Here is a 20,255-nt window from a genome sequence, read left to right on the forward strand (position 1 = left end):
GCTGCTGGAGTTTTTAAACACTGTGTCCACTCACTGTCCACTCCTACCTTGTCAGTCCACCTTGTAGATGTAAAGTCAGAGACGATAGCTCATCTGCTGCTGCACAGTTTGTGTTGGTCATCTTCTAGTCCTTCATCAGTGGTCACAGGATGCTGTCCACAGGATGCTGTTGGCTGGATATGTTTGGTTCTCAGTCCAGCAGTGACACTTTAAACTGCTGTGTCTGATCCACTGATCCACTCAGACCAGCGCAACACACACTAACACACCACCACCACGTCAGTGTTACTGCAGTGCTGAGAATGATCCACCACCCTAATAGTACCTGCTCTGTGAGGGTCCATGGGGGTCCTGACCACTGAAGAACAGGTATGCAGAGAAACAGATGGACTACAGTCTGTAACTGTAGAACTACAGAGTGAATCTATACGGTCAGTGGAGCTGATAAAGTGGACAGTGAGTGTAGAAACAAGAGTTATGGGTGATCAGTGTATATTGTGACATTAGGCTGAATGGAATTTTTACCAGTGTGCTGTAAAGCTTGTCCAACCTCAAAGCAGTAGCTATGAAAGAACACATTTGTGGACGGAGCATAAGAAGAATCAAAACACAAAACCAGGAAACTCAGGAAAAGAGTGATCTTAGTTTCAGAACCATATGGAGCCGTGAGATTTGGCTCAAACAAGAATAAAAACAAGGAACCAGTGGAGTGCACAGTAAATCAGAGTGATCGGGCGAAAAGCCTCAGTGTGTTTAAGTACCTGGAATGTTGCCAAAGTCTCTGTAGATGCGGAAGTCCGTGTCTGAAGGAATAATCCCACTCTGGAAGACTTCCTGCCCCACCACAGAGGCAAACGGGTGTTTAGCAGCGTGAACGTATGCCTGCACCAGCCACGGGTTCTCCGGACCTGAATACAGAACAAAACATCACTCAGCACTGACAGTGGGTACATACTCACTTTCTACCGTTTCTACTGGAGTTTTCTCTCCAGTTTAGTCGTGTCCAGTTCTACCTGCTAGCTCGCCCGCCCTCTATCACACAATGCTACTAAACAAGGGGAAGGCTAGCATGTGCTTCCTCACATGCTGAGGCATATAAAGCACCACAACATCTTTTCGGAATGCTGCTAACACAACGTCATTGGACAGCTTGGAGAAGAACACTGCCAATTCTGTTACATCAGCTAACAGACACCCAGTTGGCTAGCATCCCACTGAGAGGGAGGTCCATCCTAACCACCCTGAGAGGTTCCCGCAATCGTGATGGCTGGGCAGAAACAGACATGCAGGTATACATGCTAATAGTGTTAGCAAGAGTTACCACAACACTAATGCCAATTTCCACTGGTGCCCTTATGGGATTCTAAGTGTAATATTAGTGCTAAGCTAGCGGTGGTGTATGTTCACAGGCTTGTATTTGAAGAGGTAGGTACGGCCAAAAATTTATATCATGATATCATGAAGATTTAAGGTGCATTTATGCATTTCGTTTTTAAATAAAACCAATTTGGATGCTTAAGTAAATCTATTTTTAACATGAAAACATAAGTTACAACTTTTTATTTGGTGAAATAGCAAAAATGAAATGAACAATATAAAGACGTCAATATTGCTCTCGGACTCTAAAGAGATAAAGGAGAGTGCATGTAAGCATGTAGTAGTTTCTCTGAGCCCTGCAAAAAAGAGTGCTAAATAGCATCATTTGTCTCATACATGCATGTCTTACACTTGAGCTTTCATCTGGAATTTGGTCAATTTTAGCCATTCATGCTATCAGAATTAGCTGAGAAGCTGCGGAGCCTCGGGGTCTGCGAGGACAAGGCCCGAGACTGAAACAGCTGGCTGAGCGAGGGGTGCTGTAGACAGGGCATGCAGAAAGCAGGCCACTGAATTCTAGGCTAAAGGCTAATGGTTGACCCCAAGAGACAGGCTTTTCCTTTCACTCTCTTTTCCCACTTTATTAACTCATTATAATCTTCTATCTGCCTCTTTGACAACAAGCTGGACTAATTTTCCTGAGACTGTAACTGACCATACGGAAGGTGAGGAACACGGATTTAGGTCCACCGCACACCGGACACAGCGCGGTGCATTGCACAGCGTCCAAAAACGTACACCGGCAGCAACATTCGGTGCTGACGTGTGCCAGCTGACTGGTTAATTTGTCATTTCGTCACAGTGTGTCACTCAGCATTTTGCCTTTACTGCGCTGATTTAAAACCATATCGACACCACAGCATCCTTTGCAGTGCTCAGCTAAGTGACTAAGATTCAGTGACCCTTATTAGTCCCACAACGGGGAAATTTCACCTCCACATTTAACCCATCTGTGCAGTGAAACACCACATACACACTAGTGAACACACACACTAGGGGGCAGTGAGCACACTTGCCTGGAGCGGTGGACAGCCCTATCCACGGCGCCCAGGGAGCAGTTGGGGGTTAGGTGTCTTGCTCAAGGGCACTTCAGTCACGTACTGTCAGCTCAGGGGATCAAACCAGTGAACCGCCACCAAAGTGTTTGCAACACGTTGGCCAAGCATGATCATTTGCATCTGTGTACTTGCATTAATGGCCAAATACTAATTGGTCTAATATCTTAAGAAGAATTGCAACCTGGTACCTTCCTGACTCTCGTTCAATAGAAGATTGGATAGATTTAGTAAATTAAATATATATTTAGGAAAAAATTACGTTTAAGTCCTGGTCAAAACGGATTGCTTTTGTGAAACCCTTACAAGCACATTTTAAGGAAGTACCTAATGTTTAATCCCCACTGTTTGTTTTGTGGTGCTGTGTTGCTGTAACTGTAATATTCAGCAAACCTCATTGGTTTTATAAGCTGTTTATAAGCTCCCCTTTACACTGTATACACTTCTATCTAATCACTCCCTGTCAAAATGTATATAGTTGCTGTAATTTTAAAACTGCATAAAGTGAAATGAAAAAAAGATAATGCTAAGAGTTATTAATCCTATAATCATTGCATCTATTATTATTGTTTATATCTGTAAGTGTAGACTCTTTCAGACTGTCCCATTAAACAATGGATTAAAAAAAAGAAAAATTTTAACCAGTTTACTGGATGAACTGGTACATCGCCCACTACTACTTTGTACGCAGCAGTTTTATACTGACTCCTTCAGAAAAAGATCTAGAAAAATGGCAGCTGTTTTTTTTATAACTGATAGCCATCAAATTTACCAACTTTCACTCAACAGACACACACACGCTCAGCCAGTAATGTTACCTGTCTGGAACACCACCTCTTTTCCTCCAACGCCTGCAGCCTCCAGATTCACAAATGCCCGCACCTGCTTCGCCCATGGGTGCCGGGTGATGAAGCCATGACTCGCCTGAGTGAGAGAGACAGAGAGAGAGAGATAGAGAGAACAATGAAAAAAGAACTTGGGCAGAAAAACTTGTTTTTTTCTGATTTTAACATGTAGTTTCTATGCCATATTTTTCAGCATATTTCAGCATTTAACCTGTTAAGCAGCAGGATTAATACTCAGTTAATCTTAAAGCCACTAGGGGGCCTACAGAAGTAGGTTAATCTTGCTCATGTTAGAGTCATAGAAATGTACAGAGAAGGTTAACCACCAAGTAAAAGCTAACCTCACAAGCATAACTGAGTTCATCTGTCTGCTTGTTGTCCATCCATTCGTACAACGGACACGCCAGCATCCTTGGAGGCACATCCAGCAGTAAATGAGAAAGAACCGTATCTTCGTTCAAACACATCCATACAAAAGCTGGATAATGTACCAGTGAGTTATGAACACAGTGTGAATTGTTCACATCACCAGCTGTTTATGCAGAGCCGTTTCACTCACTTCTCCGCTTCACTTGCGCTGTTGTGTTTAGTTCAGCTTCAGTGATGCTGCAGGATGGGAATGTTGGACAAAGGGCTGTAGGCCACGCCCAGACAGTTCTCTGATAGGCCTGATAAACTGTGTCTTATTACATTTCTATCCTGTTTTTATATTCAAACATTTTCTGGATGTTTAATATAACAATTTTAGTACTATGCAAACATTTAAAATACAAAAAAGTTGGGACGCTGTGTAAAATTGAAAAAAGTTTAAATAAAAACAGAATGCAATGATTTTCAAATCTCATAAACCCATATTTTATTCACAATAGAACATAGGACACATATCAGATGCTGAAAGTGAGACATTTTACCATTTCATGAACAACATTAACTCATTTAGATCTTGATGGCAGCAACACATCTCAAAAAAGTTGGGACAGGGGCAACAAAAGGCTGGACAAGTAAATGGTGCTAATAAAAAACAGCTGGAGGAGCAATTTGCAGCTAACTCACATGACTGAGTATAAAAAGAGCATTTTAGAGAGGCGGAGTTTCTCAGAAGAAAAGATGGGCAGAGGTTCACCAACCTGTGAAAAACTACGTCTAAAATTTGTGGAACAATTTCAGAAAAATGATCCTCAACGTAAAATTGTGAAGACTTTGGAAATCCCACCATCTACAGTACATAATATCATCAAAAGATTCAGAGAATCTGGAGAAATCCCTGTACGCAAGGGACAAGGCTGACGGTCAATATGGGATGCTCGTGATCTACGGGCCCTCAGGCGGCACTGCATTGAAAACAGGCATGATTCTGTAGTGGAAATCACTGCATGGACTCTGGAACACTTCCAGAAATCATCGTCTGTGAACACAGTTTGCCGTGCAATCCACAAATGCAAGTTAAAGTATCATGCAAAGAAGAAGCCGTATGTCAACACGATCCAGAAATGCCGCCGTCTTCTCTGGGCCAAAGCTCATTTGAAATGGACTGAGGCAAAATGGAAAACTGTTCTGTGGTCAGATGAATCAAAATTTTAAATTCATTTTGGAAACCACAGACACCATGTCCTGTGGACACAAGAGGAGAGGGACCATCCAGCTTGTTATCATCGCACAGTTTAAAAGCCTACATCTCTGATGGTCTGGGGTTGCATTAGTGCCTATGGCATGGGCAGCTTACACACCTGGAAAGGCTCTATCAATGCTGGACAGTATATAGAGGTTTCTTTCAGGGTAGGCCTTCATATTTCAGCAAGACGACGCTAAACCACACACTGCATCCATCACAACAGCCTGGCTTCGCAGAAGAGTCCAGGTGCTGAACTGACCTGCCTGCAGTCCAGACCTTTCACCAATAGAAAACATTTGGTGTATCATGAAACAAAAAGTCCAGCAAAGAAGACCCAGGACTGCTGAGCAGCTAGAATCCTACATCAGACAAGAATGGGACAACATCCCTCTCCCAAAACTCCAGCAACTGGTCTCCTCACTTCCCAGATGTTTACAGACTGCTGTTAAAAGAAGAGGGGATGCTACACAATGGTGGACACAGCCCTGTCCCAACTTTGAGATGTGTTGCTGCCATCAAGTTCTAAATGAGTTACTGTTTTTCATGAAATGGTAAAATGCCTCACTTTCAGCATCTGATATGTTCTATTGGGAATAAAATGTGGGTCTATGAGATTTACAAATCATTGCATTCTGTTTTTATTTATATTTATTTACATTTTACACAGCGTCCCAACTTTTTTGGAATTGGGGTTGTATTTACTCTTAAAGTTCCCTCAGACTTTAAAGAGTAACCCCACCCTAAGACCTTTTTTGTTCATTAACAGCTGAAATGCATTGCTCTGTAATAATAATAAACACCAGCCTTGCTTGAAATTTGAACATCTTTACAAACAGAAAAAATACATTTTTTATTGTGGTCAGTTCCACCTCTGCTGCGCCCCCCCCCCACCCCCCCGCCCCCGGTTTCACTCTGCTACAGGAGTGGATGACGTGTCTTCATACCAAAGTACAATGTCATGTCACAATATGCAAATCAGTCAAACAATGTTACCGCCCCCCAATGACAAAGCATAGGAGTGTAGAGCAAGGAGAGAACCACATGTGCTGAGCTAAATACCCCCAGCACCACCTCACAGGTAAAGTTGCCATATGCCAGATGTCTGTAACAACTGTAGGTAACCCGAAGGACCTTTTGTCCGTACAGCCTTTCTTGAACTTATTCTTTGTTTTATCGAATACAGACCTGCTGAACGGTTAATTAGAAGCTGGCTGTCACAGTTTTGGGGAATGTTCTGCCGTTTGGACGCCTCTCAAACTCACTGCTAATCATTTTCTGGCACTACATTAACTCTTCGGTGGCTTTATCCTAAGAAAAAGTCTCCGTCAGATTCATGCCGTGTTCTTAAAGCGCAGAACTGTTCTCTCCTTTGTGCTGTTAAGTGTGTGTAGATTCTGTTCTTACCTAAGAACAAACCCCACATAAGAGACACTGGTGAATGACAGAGTCTTCGTAAAAACTGTGTAAGTGAGTTTAAGAAGAAATTTAAGATAAGAATCGTTGGTGAACGAGGACCAGTGTTCCAAAATGGCCAGTCCAGAAAGGCTCGTAATGATCACTGCTAAGGGAGACAGGGTCTGGAAAAACTGAGGGAGAACCAGTGTGAGGAACCAAGACTCAAAATGAAAAACTCACAGAGCATGAGGAGGGACCAGATGGTTCTTTGAGAATTCATGGTTCTATATAAAGCTACGGTCCTTACTGAAGAACCCTTGAAGAACCAACTTTTTTAAGAGAGTACACCCTACTGAACCGTCTCTCTCTCACCTGGAGGATGTTCTCCTCGGCTCCGTTGAAGAGGAAAATGACTCCGTGTGTCAGAGGAGTGGAGAGATTAGCCATCGAGCGCAGCACCTCCAACATCACAGCACAGCTCACAGCGTCATCACTCGCTCCTGAAACACACACAGACACGGAAGATCATGAGTGGTCAAACAGTTGATGAGTTCAGAAGGTTTTCCCTGCTGGGAGAACATTTCAGTGATTTTATCATCAAATTCTGGTGCATTCTGGGACCGTAATACAGGGGGAGCCCTGGTGGAATTATGTAGTTGACATACTTAGAGCTGAAACAACTATTCAACGTCAATGTCGACAATAAAGAATAAACCACAAACATTTCTGTTGATGATTTTTCATTTACATTTTCAAAGTGACCTTCATCTGAGTTTGAAATTGTCTCTGGAAAAAACCTGTGGTTATTTTCCACAAAGCAACCTAAATAATAGGATTCTATTACTGACATGTCATCTACTATAAAGCTAATAAACCTGCACAGACCTCTCTTGATCAAGAGGTCACATTGGCGTTCATGGAGATCTACAGTGACCAAATACTGTGGATAAACAGACTCAGTTTATATCACAATATCTACATTTAGAGTCGGTTATTCATTCAGCCTAATGAGAAACTGTAGAACAGACTCAGTTTATATCACAATACCTACATTTAAAGTCAGTTATTCATTCAGCCTAATGAGAAACTGTAGAACAGACTCAGTTTATATCACAATACCTACATTTAAAGTCAGTTATTCATTCAGCCTAATGAGAAACTGTAGAACAGACTCAGTTTATATTGCAATATATCGACTCATTGTTCGTCTTGCCTTTGTCTCTATGTAGCGATGAACTTGCCCAACAGGAAAGACTTATCAGTTTATCAGTTTCTTGTTTTGGCCATTCTATTGAGGCAGAAACGATCCTATTGAGTATGTACGTGTGTGTTTATTGACCCTCCGAAAACTAGTTGTACAACAAGGAAACTACAGTATACCAGGAAAAACATCGTCACTGGACTCTGGATCAGTGGAACCGTGTTCTCTGGAGTGATGAATCAGCTTCTCTATCTGTCAGTCTGATGATGAATCTGGGTTTGGTGGATGTCAGGAGGACGTTACCTACCGGAATGCAGAGCCAACAGTAGAGTTTGGTGGAGGAGGGATGATGGGCTGGGCTGTTTTTCAGGGTTTGGGCTCTCAGTTCCAGTGAAGGGTGATGTTGATGCTACAAAGACATTTTACACAGTTCTCTGCTTCCAGCTTTGTGTCAGCAGTTTGGGGAAGAGCCTTTCCTGTTCCAGCATGACTGAGCCCCTGCGCACAAAGCAGCTCCATAAATTCATGGAGTGACCAGTTTGATGTGGAGGAACTCCAGTGGCCCGCCCAGAGCCCTGACCTCAACCCCACTGAACACCTTTGGGATGAACTGGAATGTTGATTGTGAGCCAGACCCTCTCATCCAACATCAGTGTCTGACCACAAATTCTCTTTTGACTGAACAGACACAAAATCCCACAGACACTCTCCAACATCTTGAGGAAAGCTTCCCAGAAGAGTGTAGGCTCTTATAGCTGGATAGGAGGGCAAATCCATAATAATGCCCATGGTTTTGGAATAGGACGTCCAACAAGCTCATATTGGTGTGATGGTCAGGTGTCCACATACTTTTGGCCATATAGTGATCACAATACTTAAGGATATAGAGAATTTCATATAGAGAAATTGAATGCAGTCATTAGGGTTTGTACATGTTTAGTGATAATGGAGGGTCCACCACTCAGCCTGAAAGAAATCCAGGGTATAATGTAGCTAACAAGTGAGGCAATTAGCATCACCAATTAGCACAGTGATAACCGCATTCCTTGATCATCACACATTTGCTTCAAACCATGTGGAGTGGTTAAGTCATCTCAAATATTGGGTATAAATACTGGGTGTCAATTACCATAGAAAAACACTGGGCTTTAATAGTAGAACAGAAAAAACACTGAAATCAATAAAGCATGTCTGTACTTGCATTTAATTTTAATTTATTTTATGTGTAATTTTAATTTAAACATAATTCAACTAGTATTTATTTTGAATATGCTGAGTATTGTGTAACAGCAAGTAATCACCTCATTTCAACAGCTTCGTTTCACTGAAGGAAGAGAGGGCGCTCATTGAAAACAAACCACAGGAACATGCCTGCCTTCCTGTCAAACCCTCTACAAAAGCAACAGCACCAACGCAAAACCAGCCTGATCAGCCTCGGTCAGTTCGGCTTCCATAACACAGATTCAGAGAAGTATGTTTCAAAGAGGTGGAGAGTTCTGAGAAAACACTGAGGTTTAACAGCAACGCTGTTTATATAAATACATACACTCACTGGCCACTTTATTAGAAACACCTACCTCATACTTCCACTCACTGGCCACTTTATTAGAAACACCTACCTCATACTTCCACTCACTGGACACTTTATTAGAAACACCTACCTCATAATTCCACTCACTGGCCACTTTATTAGAAACACTCACCTTGTGCTTCCACTAACTGGCCACTTTATTAGAAACACTCACCTTGTGCTTCCACTAACTGGCCACTTTATTAGAAACACCCACCTTGTGCTTCCACTAACTGGCCACTTTATTAGAAACACTCACCTTGTGCTTCCACTAACTGGCCACTTTAATAGAAACATCAACATTGTGCTTCCACTAACTGGCCACTTTATTAGAAATACCTACCTCATACTTCCACTCCATGGCCACTTTATTAGAAACACCAACACTGTGCTTCCACTAACTGGCCACTTTATTAGAAATACCTACCTCATACTTCCACTCACTGGCCACTTTATTAGAAACACCAACACTGTGCTTCCACTAACTGGCCACTTTATTAGAAATACCTACCTCATGCTTCCACTCACTGGCCACTTTATTAGAAACACCTACTTGTGCTTCCACTAACTGGCCACTTTAATAGAAACACCAACATTGTGCTTCCACTCACTGGCCACTTTATTAGAAATACCTACTTCATACTTCCACTCACTGGCCACTTTATTAGAAACACCTACTTGTGCTTCCACTAACTGGCCACTTTAATAGAAACACCAACATTGTGCTTCCACTAACTGGCCACTTTATTAGAAAAACCCACCTTGTGCTTCCACTAACTGGCCACTTTATTAGAAACACCCACCTTGTGCTTCCACTAACTGGCCACTTCATCAGAAACACCTACCTTGTGCTTCCACTAACTGGCCACTGGCCACTTTATTAGAAACACCCTCCCTGTGCTTCCACTCACTGGCCACTTTATTAGAAACACCCACCTTGTACTGCCTCTAACTGGCCGCATTGTTAGAACTTAAGAACAAAAAAATAAATAAAAGAAAGGGGTTTATAATAAAGCGGCCAGTGAATTTGGGGTAAGGGGGCCCCTAAAATATCATTTTCAGTGCATATGAGGTCGCTCTCCGTACCTGGACTGTTGGCCACGCTGTCAAAGTGGCAGTTGGCCAGCATGAAGTGCTGAGCTCCTGTCTTGGGTTCGAGCCTGACGGCGATGTTGGTGACACGGTCGTAGTAACTAGTGAAGCCGCCCAGGAAGTCGATGCTGAAGGAGCCAGTGGGCCGCTGCACGTCCAGGGTGACAGCGTGAGGTCCGGTGGCACTCTCGTCTCGCACCAGCTCCACTTGCTGCAGGAGGTAGTTGACGGTCAGTACCTCGTTCTCCACACTGCCCACCGGCCGCGGACCCACGCCTGTGATGTGCTCCAGGTGCTTCCTGTTACAGAAAACACACAGGTCTGACTGTCGAGATGAGAGGAAAAAATGGAGACTGCAATATTTAGAGCTTTAAAATAGTATTAATAAACAAATATTGGTTCCTTAAATTACTATGTTATTACTTAATGACAAAAGTACATTTTCTGAAGACTGATTGCCCAGCTTTGGCAGTTCCCAGGTAGTTGCTACACTTTGATGCACCGCATACATTTATCACGGACTTGTCGAGGCAATAAAAGTATTAATCAATCAATCAATCAATCAACAGTACGATACATCGGCCAAACCTTAGGTTTACCAAAATCAACCGTTTGGAACATCATTAAGAAGAAAAGACAGAGTTGGTGGGCTTAGTAACCATCAGAGGTTAGCCGAGGAAGACCTCCACAGCTGAAGATTTCTCATCATAACAAAGAAAAATCCCCATACACCTTTTTCCACACTGTCCGAAAAATTGGATGGCCAGATTCCAGTTTGCTAAAAAGCAATTAACGGAGCCCGCAGAGTTCTGGAAAAAAACCTTGTCAAAGACCTTATAAAACCAAGATTAACTTGCAAGCACAAAGCGTGGAGGCGAAAAGGAACTTTTATTAAAAGATTATTAAAAGATCATTAAAAGATTCAGAGAATCTGGAGAAATCTCTGTATGTAAGGGACGAGGCTGAAAACCAGTATTTGCTGGCCGTGATCTTTGGGCCCTCAGACAGCACTGCATTAAAAACAGACATGAATCATTAGAGGAAATCACTGCATGGGCTCAGAAACACTTCTAAAACCACTGTATCCACAAATACAAGTTAAAACTCTAAAAGACAAAGAAGAAATCATATATAAACAGGATTCAAAAATGCTGCCACTTTCTCTGGGCCCGAGCTCAATTAAAATGGACTGAGGGGAAGTAGCACAGTGTTCTGAGGTCTGACGAATCAACATTTGAAATTTCTTTTGGAAATCACTCAGCCAGTAATCATGATGGTATAGGGGGCATTAGTGCACATGGCATAGGGGACGTGCACATCTGGGAAGGCACCATTAATGCTGAACGATATATACAAGTTTTGGCAACATATGCTGCCATCCAGACGACGTCTTTTTCAGGGAAGGGCTTGATTATTTAGCAAGACACTGTAAAACCACATTCTGCATGTATTACAGCAGCATTGCGCTGTATTAAAAGAGTCCAGGTGCTAAACTGACCTGTCTGCAGTCCAGACCTGTCACCACTGATAACATTTGGCGCATTATGAAATGAAAAATACGACAAATGAGCCCCTGAACTGATGAGCAGCTGAAATCCTGTATCAAACAAGAATGAGAAAACATTTCACTTTCAAAACTACAGCAGTGTCTCCTCAGTTCCCAAACACTTACAGAGTGTTGTTAAAGGAAGAGGTGATGAAACACAGTGGTAAACAGGCCCCCGTCCCAACTTTTTTGGAATGTATTGTTGGCATCAAATTCAAAATGGGCAGATATTTTTCAAAAAACAATAAAATTTCTCAGTTTCAACATTTAATATGTTGTCTTTGTAGTGTTTCCCTTAAAAATACGGTTTACATGATTTGCACATCATTGCATCCTATTTTTATTTACATTCTACACAGCGTCCCAACTTTTTTGGAAATGGGGTTGTAAAATTAGCCATAAACCTAAAAGAAATTTTTGCCCAGAAAAGGTGCTAAAACAAACACAAACACACAGCAGGCCAAGCATAAAGACTGATGCAATATTCACGAAGGAACCAAATCAAAGCCTGAAATGTACGCTGATAACTTCAGTGACCGAGATGTGGACACCACCAGGTTCTGGTGTGAACTCTGCGAAAGGGAACGTTGTGAACAGTCTGAATCTGTTGACTACAGAAGTGACTGGTCAACGTTTATCACATCATGAATGCTAACTCGCACAGCGCTCAGCGAACAACAGTCACCACAGGAGTCATGAGGTCAGCAAATAAGGAAACTAGAAGTTTCAGTCTCACTCATTTGCAAAGTTACACCACTGATAAGACGGTCCTCTCTGAGCCAAATGTACCTTTCTGGACACTTGACCTTACCTGACCTGCTGTGACCCACAAAAGCACAGGTAAGGTCTCTAACTAGAGCAGCTAATGTTCCACATTGCCAGTTCATTTGCGCAGCTTCATGCATTTAAGTCTTAGTTCCTCTCGGTGCCTCTTCTTGTATTCTTGGGAAAGTTCTCCTTTTGAGACTTCCTCAGGGTTTTTCCTTCATGCTCTTAGGGAGTTTCCTCTTGAGTCTTGGTTCCTCTCAGTGGTTCTTCCTTGTGCTCTTAGGGAGTTTCTCTTTCTGAGTCTTGGTTCCTCTCAGTGGTCATTCCTAAAGCTTCAGCTTACGTTTCTTAAGGCAACCCATTAAATCTCCTTTGGTCAATATGTTCTCCAAGCTCGGAGCGCAAATCTGAAGAATCTGTGTGTACAGAAGAATTGATCAAAGGCAGTATTTGTGTCTACTGACACAGCAGTGCTGCTGGAGTTTCAAACACCTCAGAGTCGCTGCTGGACTGAGAATAGTCCACCAACCAAAAATATCCAGCCAACAGCGTCCTGTGGGCAGCGTCCTGTGACCACTGATGAAGGACTAGAGGATGACCAACACAAACTGTGCAGCAGCAGATGAGCTATCGTCTCTGACTTTACATCTACAAGGTGGACCGACAAGGTAGGAGTGTCTAATAGAGTGGACAGTGAGTGGACACAGTGTTTAACTCCAGCAGCACTGCTGTGTCTGATCCACTTGTACCAGCACAACACACACTAACACACCACCACTACGTCAGTGTTACTGCAGTGCTGAGAATGATCCACCACCCAAATAGTACCTGCTCTGTGAGGGTCCATGGGGGTCCTGACCACTGAAGAACAGGGTAAAAGGGGGCTAACAAAGTATCAGAGAAACAGATGGACTACAGTCTGTAACTGTAGAACTACAAAGTGCACCTATATAGTAAGTGGAGCTGATAAAGTGGACAGTGAGTGTAGAAACAAGGAGGATGTGTAATTGAGGATGTGTTATCGACAAAATATGCCATCTAACCACACTTTGGCTGTGTTTAGTTTGGTTTGCATACTGTGTATAATGTGTATTCTGTAATATCATCTGCAGATGTGTCTTCATTTTTATTATTTGTTTACTATTTGTATACTGGATTGTTTGTTCATGCATGCTCAAATTCCACCACATAAAAATTTCTAAACCCATTTTTATATACTTAAGATAAAATTTTCCAGGAAAATACCTTTGTGTATGACCTTTGTACACAGACAAACCTGGAAAATATGACTATATTTATCATTATTGTAATAAATTACACCACAATTTGCTTTTCGGAGCATAAGAATCACTTTCCCACTGCATGTTTGATTAAAAACATGAGCTTAATCAGTCCTAATAATTTGATCTAGTGCAGCACAGTGAGTGAAGTGTTTAATACAAGTAACAGGTTCATAGTTTTGATAGTATTTTTAAAACGTGGTGCTACTTTGTCTGTTCTAACTTATCAGACATCAGAAAAAATACATATTGTGACATCATGTATCGTAAACCAGTGTTGTCTCTGGCACAGAAAGCCTGGTGGGGCACAATAAACCGCAGGGGCAGCAGCGACTCGTCAATGAAACTCCACACAAACCTGATCTGAACACAAACGCACTCAATCAATGACATAACACATTCATAAATCAGCGTAACGGTGCAGGAGTTGGTGGAAGTCGAGATGGGAATATGAGTGATATGATAACAGATTAGATCTCACGAGACCTGGCTATAAAGCATCGCATTACAAACCCAAAGTTATCATGAAGTTTACGATCATTGTGGTCTGCAAATACACATCCAAAGCAACACGCCTTGTAATAAAGCAGAATGACTCACAGTGACGTTCACTGCTCGAAAAGAAAAGATGCAGGATGATCTTTAATCTGGGCAAACTTGTCAAAAACGTCTCTCTCTAAGTCACCAATCCATGAATGAACTTAAGTGATATCATAGCGAGGGCAGGCAAGGAAAGCAGGAGAGTGTTTTAGCTACACTCACAGTCAGCCATGTTTTTCTCTTGAACCTCTCTGGACTGAAGGAGCAGTTTTTGTCCTTTCCAGACCGAATGATGTTGAAATCCTCTGCCTGGTGTGTCCCAAACGTTTAATCTCTAATTTCTGCTCTAATGTCTGGAACCAAATTGAACTTTATAACGTTTTTCGAACTGACTCACTACATTGCTTTGCTATTATGAGTTGCTACCACATCTGAGGAACAGTGGCTAGCTGTGCAGTAACACCAACATCGTAAACAACGTTACTAAACGTCTGGACATATGTAAATGTATTATGTTGTATTGGCTACTCTCAGTATGGGGCCAGTGTGATCGGCCCCACAGCTGGTTATTGTAAACATGTTGAACTTGCGCAGAGTGTTTTTAACTGCTCTCTTGGTTAGACGAGCGCTGACGGGCCCCACGCTCACCAGACGAAGACTGCAAGAAGAAATAGGCAGCCTACTGGCATTTACACAACAGATACAGGAAGATATTTGGGATGTAGAAGAAAAATAAATTACATATAAATGTATATATAGATATTGCCGGAAGAAAACCTTGTATCTCCATTTTTGTCATAATTTGAAAATGGCTGTTGTGTGTAAAGTTCATGATGAATGGACCAAAAGAAACGACCCAAAATTACTTGGAAAGACGTCTGGTTCCATTGACTTACATTAAAAGTAAAGCATGTTTTCTCCTTCTCCTGTAAAGTTACCATTTTGGAGATACGAGGTTTTTGTAACAGTGAGATATTAGTTGTTATGCTTAATTATTGATCATGCCGCGCACTGCTCCACAGCGACATCTGGTGAGGCCCTAAAGTAGAAACGCCACTGTCGTAAACTACGTCCTTCAGTATCGTGATGTTACATTTTGCCACATCATCTACAAATCTATGTAATCACACATCTACATTAGTGAATTTACACCTGCAGATTTTTGTTTATTTATATCCACCGCTGTGTAAAGCTTTTCAGTTTTATTTAAATCCTCAATGGTTCTCTTTTCCGTTCCTTCTTATTTTATGTCTTTTCTTTTTTCTGCCGTTGATGTTTCATAAAGAAATTAAGTCTGATACGTGAATATTGAGCTTCAATGTATCGTACACACTTAAAAAATGGCTCTTCAAGAACTATTTGCATGCTTAAATGGTTCTTGGCATTGTGAAATGGTCCTTCAGACTGATGGAGAATGTGTTGTAAATGGTTCCATACAGAACCTTTTTGAAAAGGGTTCTACTATTATTACAAGTTTGACATCAAAACAATAGCAGAACCCTTTTTGGTGCTATACAGAACCATTTCACTATCTGAAGAACCATTTAAGCATTCAAAGAGTGCTCATGGTTCTACATAGAAACACTGTCTTACTAAAGAACCCTTGAAGTACCACCTTTTTAAAGAGTGTACTGTTATTCTGTTATTGTATAAAAGGTTATTCGCAACAATAAAAGAAAGATTACTGTGACACAACAACAACAACAATAATAATAATAATGACAGCAGCTCAAAGGGCTTTTCAGACAGGTGATAAAAGTTAATAGAGGAGGTTATGAGTGTTGAATTAAATCATATAAGACAGGCAGATCAAACTAAAAAGATTAATATGAAGAGTTTTAATTAAACGCTTCATTAAAGAGATCCGGGAACTCAGACACCGTAACTGAGCCGGATGAGCCGGTCACGCTGTGTTGTTGTTGTTGTTGGTGGTGGTGGTGGTGGTGGTGCTCCCGGACTCACCTCGCTCTGTCCGAGCTGAACTCGCCGCTGTCCCCGCCGATGAGCAGCTGATGGACGGACAGCTGCACCAGCGCCCACTGCGCGCCCACGAACAGCACGAGCAGCAGCAGCGCCGCCGCTTCGCTCAGCTGCAGCAGGCCGGCCTCGGGCTTCCCCTTCCCGTTCCCGCGCTCCGCAGCGCCCCGCTCCCTGCTGCGCTGCTCTCCGAGCGGCTCGGGCTGCTCGGCTGCGGGCCGGCGGGGCTTCACCCTCCGCTCCAGGAGCTCCATACCGTCCAGACCACCGTCCATACTCACCCACAACACTTGGGTCAGACCCGGAACGGAGCGCGCAGAGGAACAAACTAGCGGAGGATGGAGAGGGAGGGGCGAGAGCCCAGACCCCGCCCCCTCTACAATGCCGGAAATGTGCGAAAACACAAAAACTTCATAATAAGGTCGACTTTTATTTTGTAAATGTGATTTTCTTTCATGTTTTTGGAGCGAGATTACACTTATTATTATTATTATTATTATTATTATTATTATTATTATTATTGTTACTTGCAACAAGCTTAATGATATTAATGACTCTAGTGTGGAGTAATGAAAGGTAAAATAAAAGAAATAAAATAAATAAACGAAAATAATCAAATTAAAATGCTGGCTTAAAATAAATTACAATAATAAACAATAATAATAAAACTAAATAATAATAAAAAATAATAATTACGTTATAAAAATAATTGCCCATAATTTACTTGTATTACCACTATTAAAAATGATAATAAATAATAATAATAATCATGATAATACCACAATCACTACTATACTACTACTATCACTACTATACTCCTTGTAATGGTAATAATAATAATAATAATAATAATAATAATAATAATAATAACAATAATAATAACAATAATAATAGATCATTAAGTTCTACAAGACTACTCGCACTACAACAATTCCTCCTCCTCCTCCTCCTATTACTAATAATAATAATAATAATAACAATAATGATCACAGCATAATAGTAGGTGCTCATTTACTATGAAAAACTGCTATAAGACGCCTTGTATTACCCAAATCCTGTAGCGTAAGATCTGTTTAAAACTGGGAAACCACAGGCTTGTTGTTGTAGCCTCATCACAAAGATTAAATAATTAATATCCTTTATGCGCAATACGTGCTATAAAAATATCCTAAAAGTTCAATAGATGACTAATATAATATTAGAGTATAAACTGCATAATTTGGTTGACGTACTTCAAGGGCCCACCCCTCCATTCCTGGAGTCCAGCGCAGTTTGTTGGTCCCCTACTCAAACACACCCACTAAACAAATTAACAGATGAGTGTATTCAGGTGTGCTTGAGCAGGTAAATCACCTGACTGTGCTGGACACCGACCCTCTAGGACCCCTGATTTACAGACTCAAACAAGGGCTTCCTAAATGAATAAAGCAGTGATATTGCGCCCTCTGCAGGTGATCCTGTGCGCTACATCTGGCTGCCTATGACAGAAATAGATCTTGCTGGTTTATTTACCTGGTAAATGGTGATTCTGATGCAAACTTTCTGCAATAAACATATAATTAAATATTATAAAATGAAGTATTTCCTGATCTGTCGTCCTGTTGTGGAACAAGGACACAGTTGGATTGAGCTTAAATGCAGATCATTCAAAAAGTTTGTGAATATTTGTTCTGCCTGGCTGTAAACACACTGTTTGGTGTGAAATGGTTCAGATGTCTTTACAGTGGTGGTGATAGGAACCAGGGGTTGCCATGACTACAACACAGATATAGACATTTTATTTACTATCCAGAACCACCAGTGAACCTACACGAGTCTTCTGAGTTTATATGGAATGTTGATGATGGAAAATAGTGGAAAATCTGAAATAATAAGTTTTCTTTGGGGACTATTTTGCCTCACAGCGCCCTGCATGTATCCCTCCACCATGAATGGAGTTTAAGTTCTCTAAACTATCATAAAACAGTGTCTCAGTCATCAGGCAGTGAATTCATAACCATTTCCTGTAGTAACTTTCTGTGAGGGAGCTTTTAGAGGTGGACGTCTGGTTCCTATCACCACTACTGTGAACAAATTGAATGTTATTGCATTTTAAAGCAGTTTTCCGCTATGAAACATAAACTTTGCCATTTAACATTTAATGTAGAAATACAATGTTGTGTCTCTTTGCTAGCTATGTTATCTGAGGCGCTTGCTAACGTTGCTAATGTTCCCACAGGCTGATAAGGAAGAATTAAACCTGGTGGATTCTCTCTCTTCTAAAGTGAAACATAATAAGTGCTGGTTTCTCTAGTCTTAATCTAATCCCACTTGAACAGGGCTTATGTTTTGACAAAATTGAGGGAAAAATGAATCTTAACCTACCCTATTAGGGCAACTAGCACAAGTAAATAAGTGGCTATGTATGAGATACCTACACCTACAGGAGCTTTTCTGGCATCCTATTCTAAATCCATAGGCATTAATATGGAGTTGGTCCCCCTTTAGAGCTATAACAGCTTCCACTCTGATGTTGGACGAGAGGGCCTGGGTCGCAATCTCCGTTCTGGTTCATCCCAAAGGTGTGTGATGGGGTTGAGGTCAGGGCTCTGTGAGGGTCAGTCAAGTTCTTCCACACCAAACTCACCCAGTCAGGCCTTTATGGAGCTGCTTTGTGCACTGGGGCTCAGTCATGCTGGAACAGAAAAGGTTCTTCCCCAAACTGTTCCACAACGTTGGAAGTGTACAATTGTCCAGAATGTCTTGGTGCTGAAGCATTAAGATTTCCCTCCACTGGAACTAAGAGTTCTAGACCAACCCCTGAAAAACAGCCCCATATCATCCCTCCTCCACCAAACTCTACAGCTGGCACAGTGCAGTCAGGCAGGTAACGTTCTCCTGAACCCAGACTCGTCCATCAGACTGACAGATAGAGAAGCTGATTGGTCACTCCACAGAATACGTTTCCACTGCTCCAGAGTCCAGTGGTGGCGCTTTACTCCACTCCATCCAACGATTGATATTCCTGCCATGAAGCTCCTGGTGCAGTTTCTGTGCTGATGTTGCTGCCAGAGGAGGTTTGAACTCTGCAGTTATTGATCAGCAGAGTTTTGGTGTCTTTTATGCTCTATGCTCCTCAGCACTCAGCGACCCGCTCTGTAACTTTACGTGGTCTGACACTTTGTGGCTGAGTTGCTGTGGTTCCTAAATGCTTCCACTTTTTAATAAATCCACTCACAGTTGATCGTGGAAAATCTAGGAGGGAAGAAATTTAGTGAACTGCCTTGTTGCAACAGTAGCATCCTATTACAGCACCACACTCAAATCCAGTGCATTCTTTAGAACGACCCATTCTTTCACTAATGAAACACAAGGGCAGACTGCATGGCTAGCTGCTCGATTTTGTTCACTTGTGGTAATGGAACTGAATGAAACACCTGAATCCAATGATTAAGAGGTGTGTCCCAATACTTATGTCCATATTGTGAATCTGTGAAGTATTATGTAATACTGTATAATCCCTGATGTTTGTAAAATGGCCTGTAAGCATCTGAGCAGTAGACAGCCTCTGTTTTCAGTTAATGAATAAATAAAAGCCGGCAATGATGTACTGTTTTCCCAATACGACGACTTCCGCTGCGTTGAATACGGGAGTGTAAAAAGGGTCTATTGTGGATTGCAGGACCCCGAGGGCATCGTATGGGACTGGACTAAACTGTGTCTTGTTGTGGACGAATTACAAAAAGTCCTTGTGGGGCCCCCTGGTGGTTCGGAGTGACCATGTTACCTTTAATCTCAACCTGCACAACAGTAAACATCAGACAGCTAACGTTAGCTTGACCTTATTAGGTCACTTAGGTCATAAGATTCTTAAGTCATCTTTGTAGTCAAGCAGGTATAAATGCATTTACCAATTAGATTTATAATCTATTCCTAATATACTATGTGTTATTTTCCACTACTAAACTGATTAAATTTGTATAAACTATATCAATTATTAGCCAGTTCTTCATGTTTA

The 20,255-nt window shown here is 41.7% G+C and overlaps 1 protein-coding gene across 1 annotated transcript in view; it reads right to left on the bottom strand.

The window, feature by feature from the left end:
- The window catches only part of LOC118820124 (endoplasmic reticulum metallopeptidase 1), a 45,236-nt gene extending 28,623 nt beyond the window's left edge, over positions 1-16,613 (bottom strand). Inside the window, exons 1-5 of the mRNA XM_036588262.1 lie at positions 16,244-16,613; positions 10,142-10,446; positions 6,657-6,784; positions 3,251-3,356; positions 762-908 (exon numbers count right to left, since the gene is read on the bottom strand). Of these exons, the coding sequence (XP_036444155.1) occupies positions 762-908; positions 3,251-3,356; positions 6,657-6,784; positions 10,142-10,446; positions 16,244-16,533 (976 nt within the window). The 5' untranslated portion in view covers positions 16,534-16,613. The remainder of the gene's footprint in view (positions 1-761; positions 909-3,250; positions 3,357-6,656; positions 6,785-10,141; positions 10,447-16,243) is intronic.
- Between the last annotated feature and the right edge of the window lie 3,642 nt (positions 16,614-20,255).

This window comes from Colossoma macropomum, unplaced genomic scaffold (genome assembly GCF_904425465.1).
Source record: "Colossoma macropomum unplaced genomic scaffold, Colossoma_macropomum, whole genome shotgun sequence".
NCBI lineage: Eukaryota > Metazoa > Chordata > Actinopteri > Characiformes > Serrasalmidae > Colossoma > Colossoma macropomum.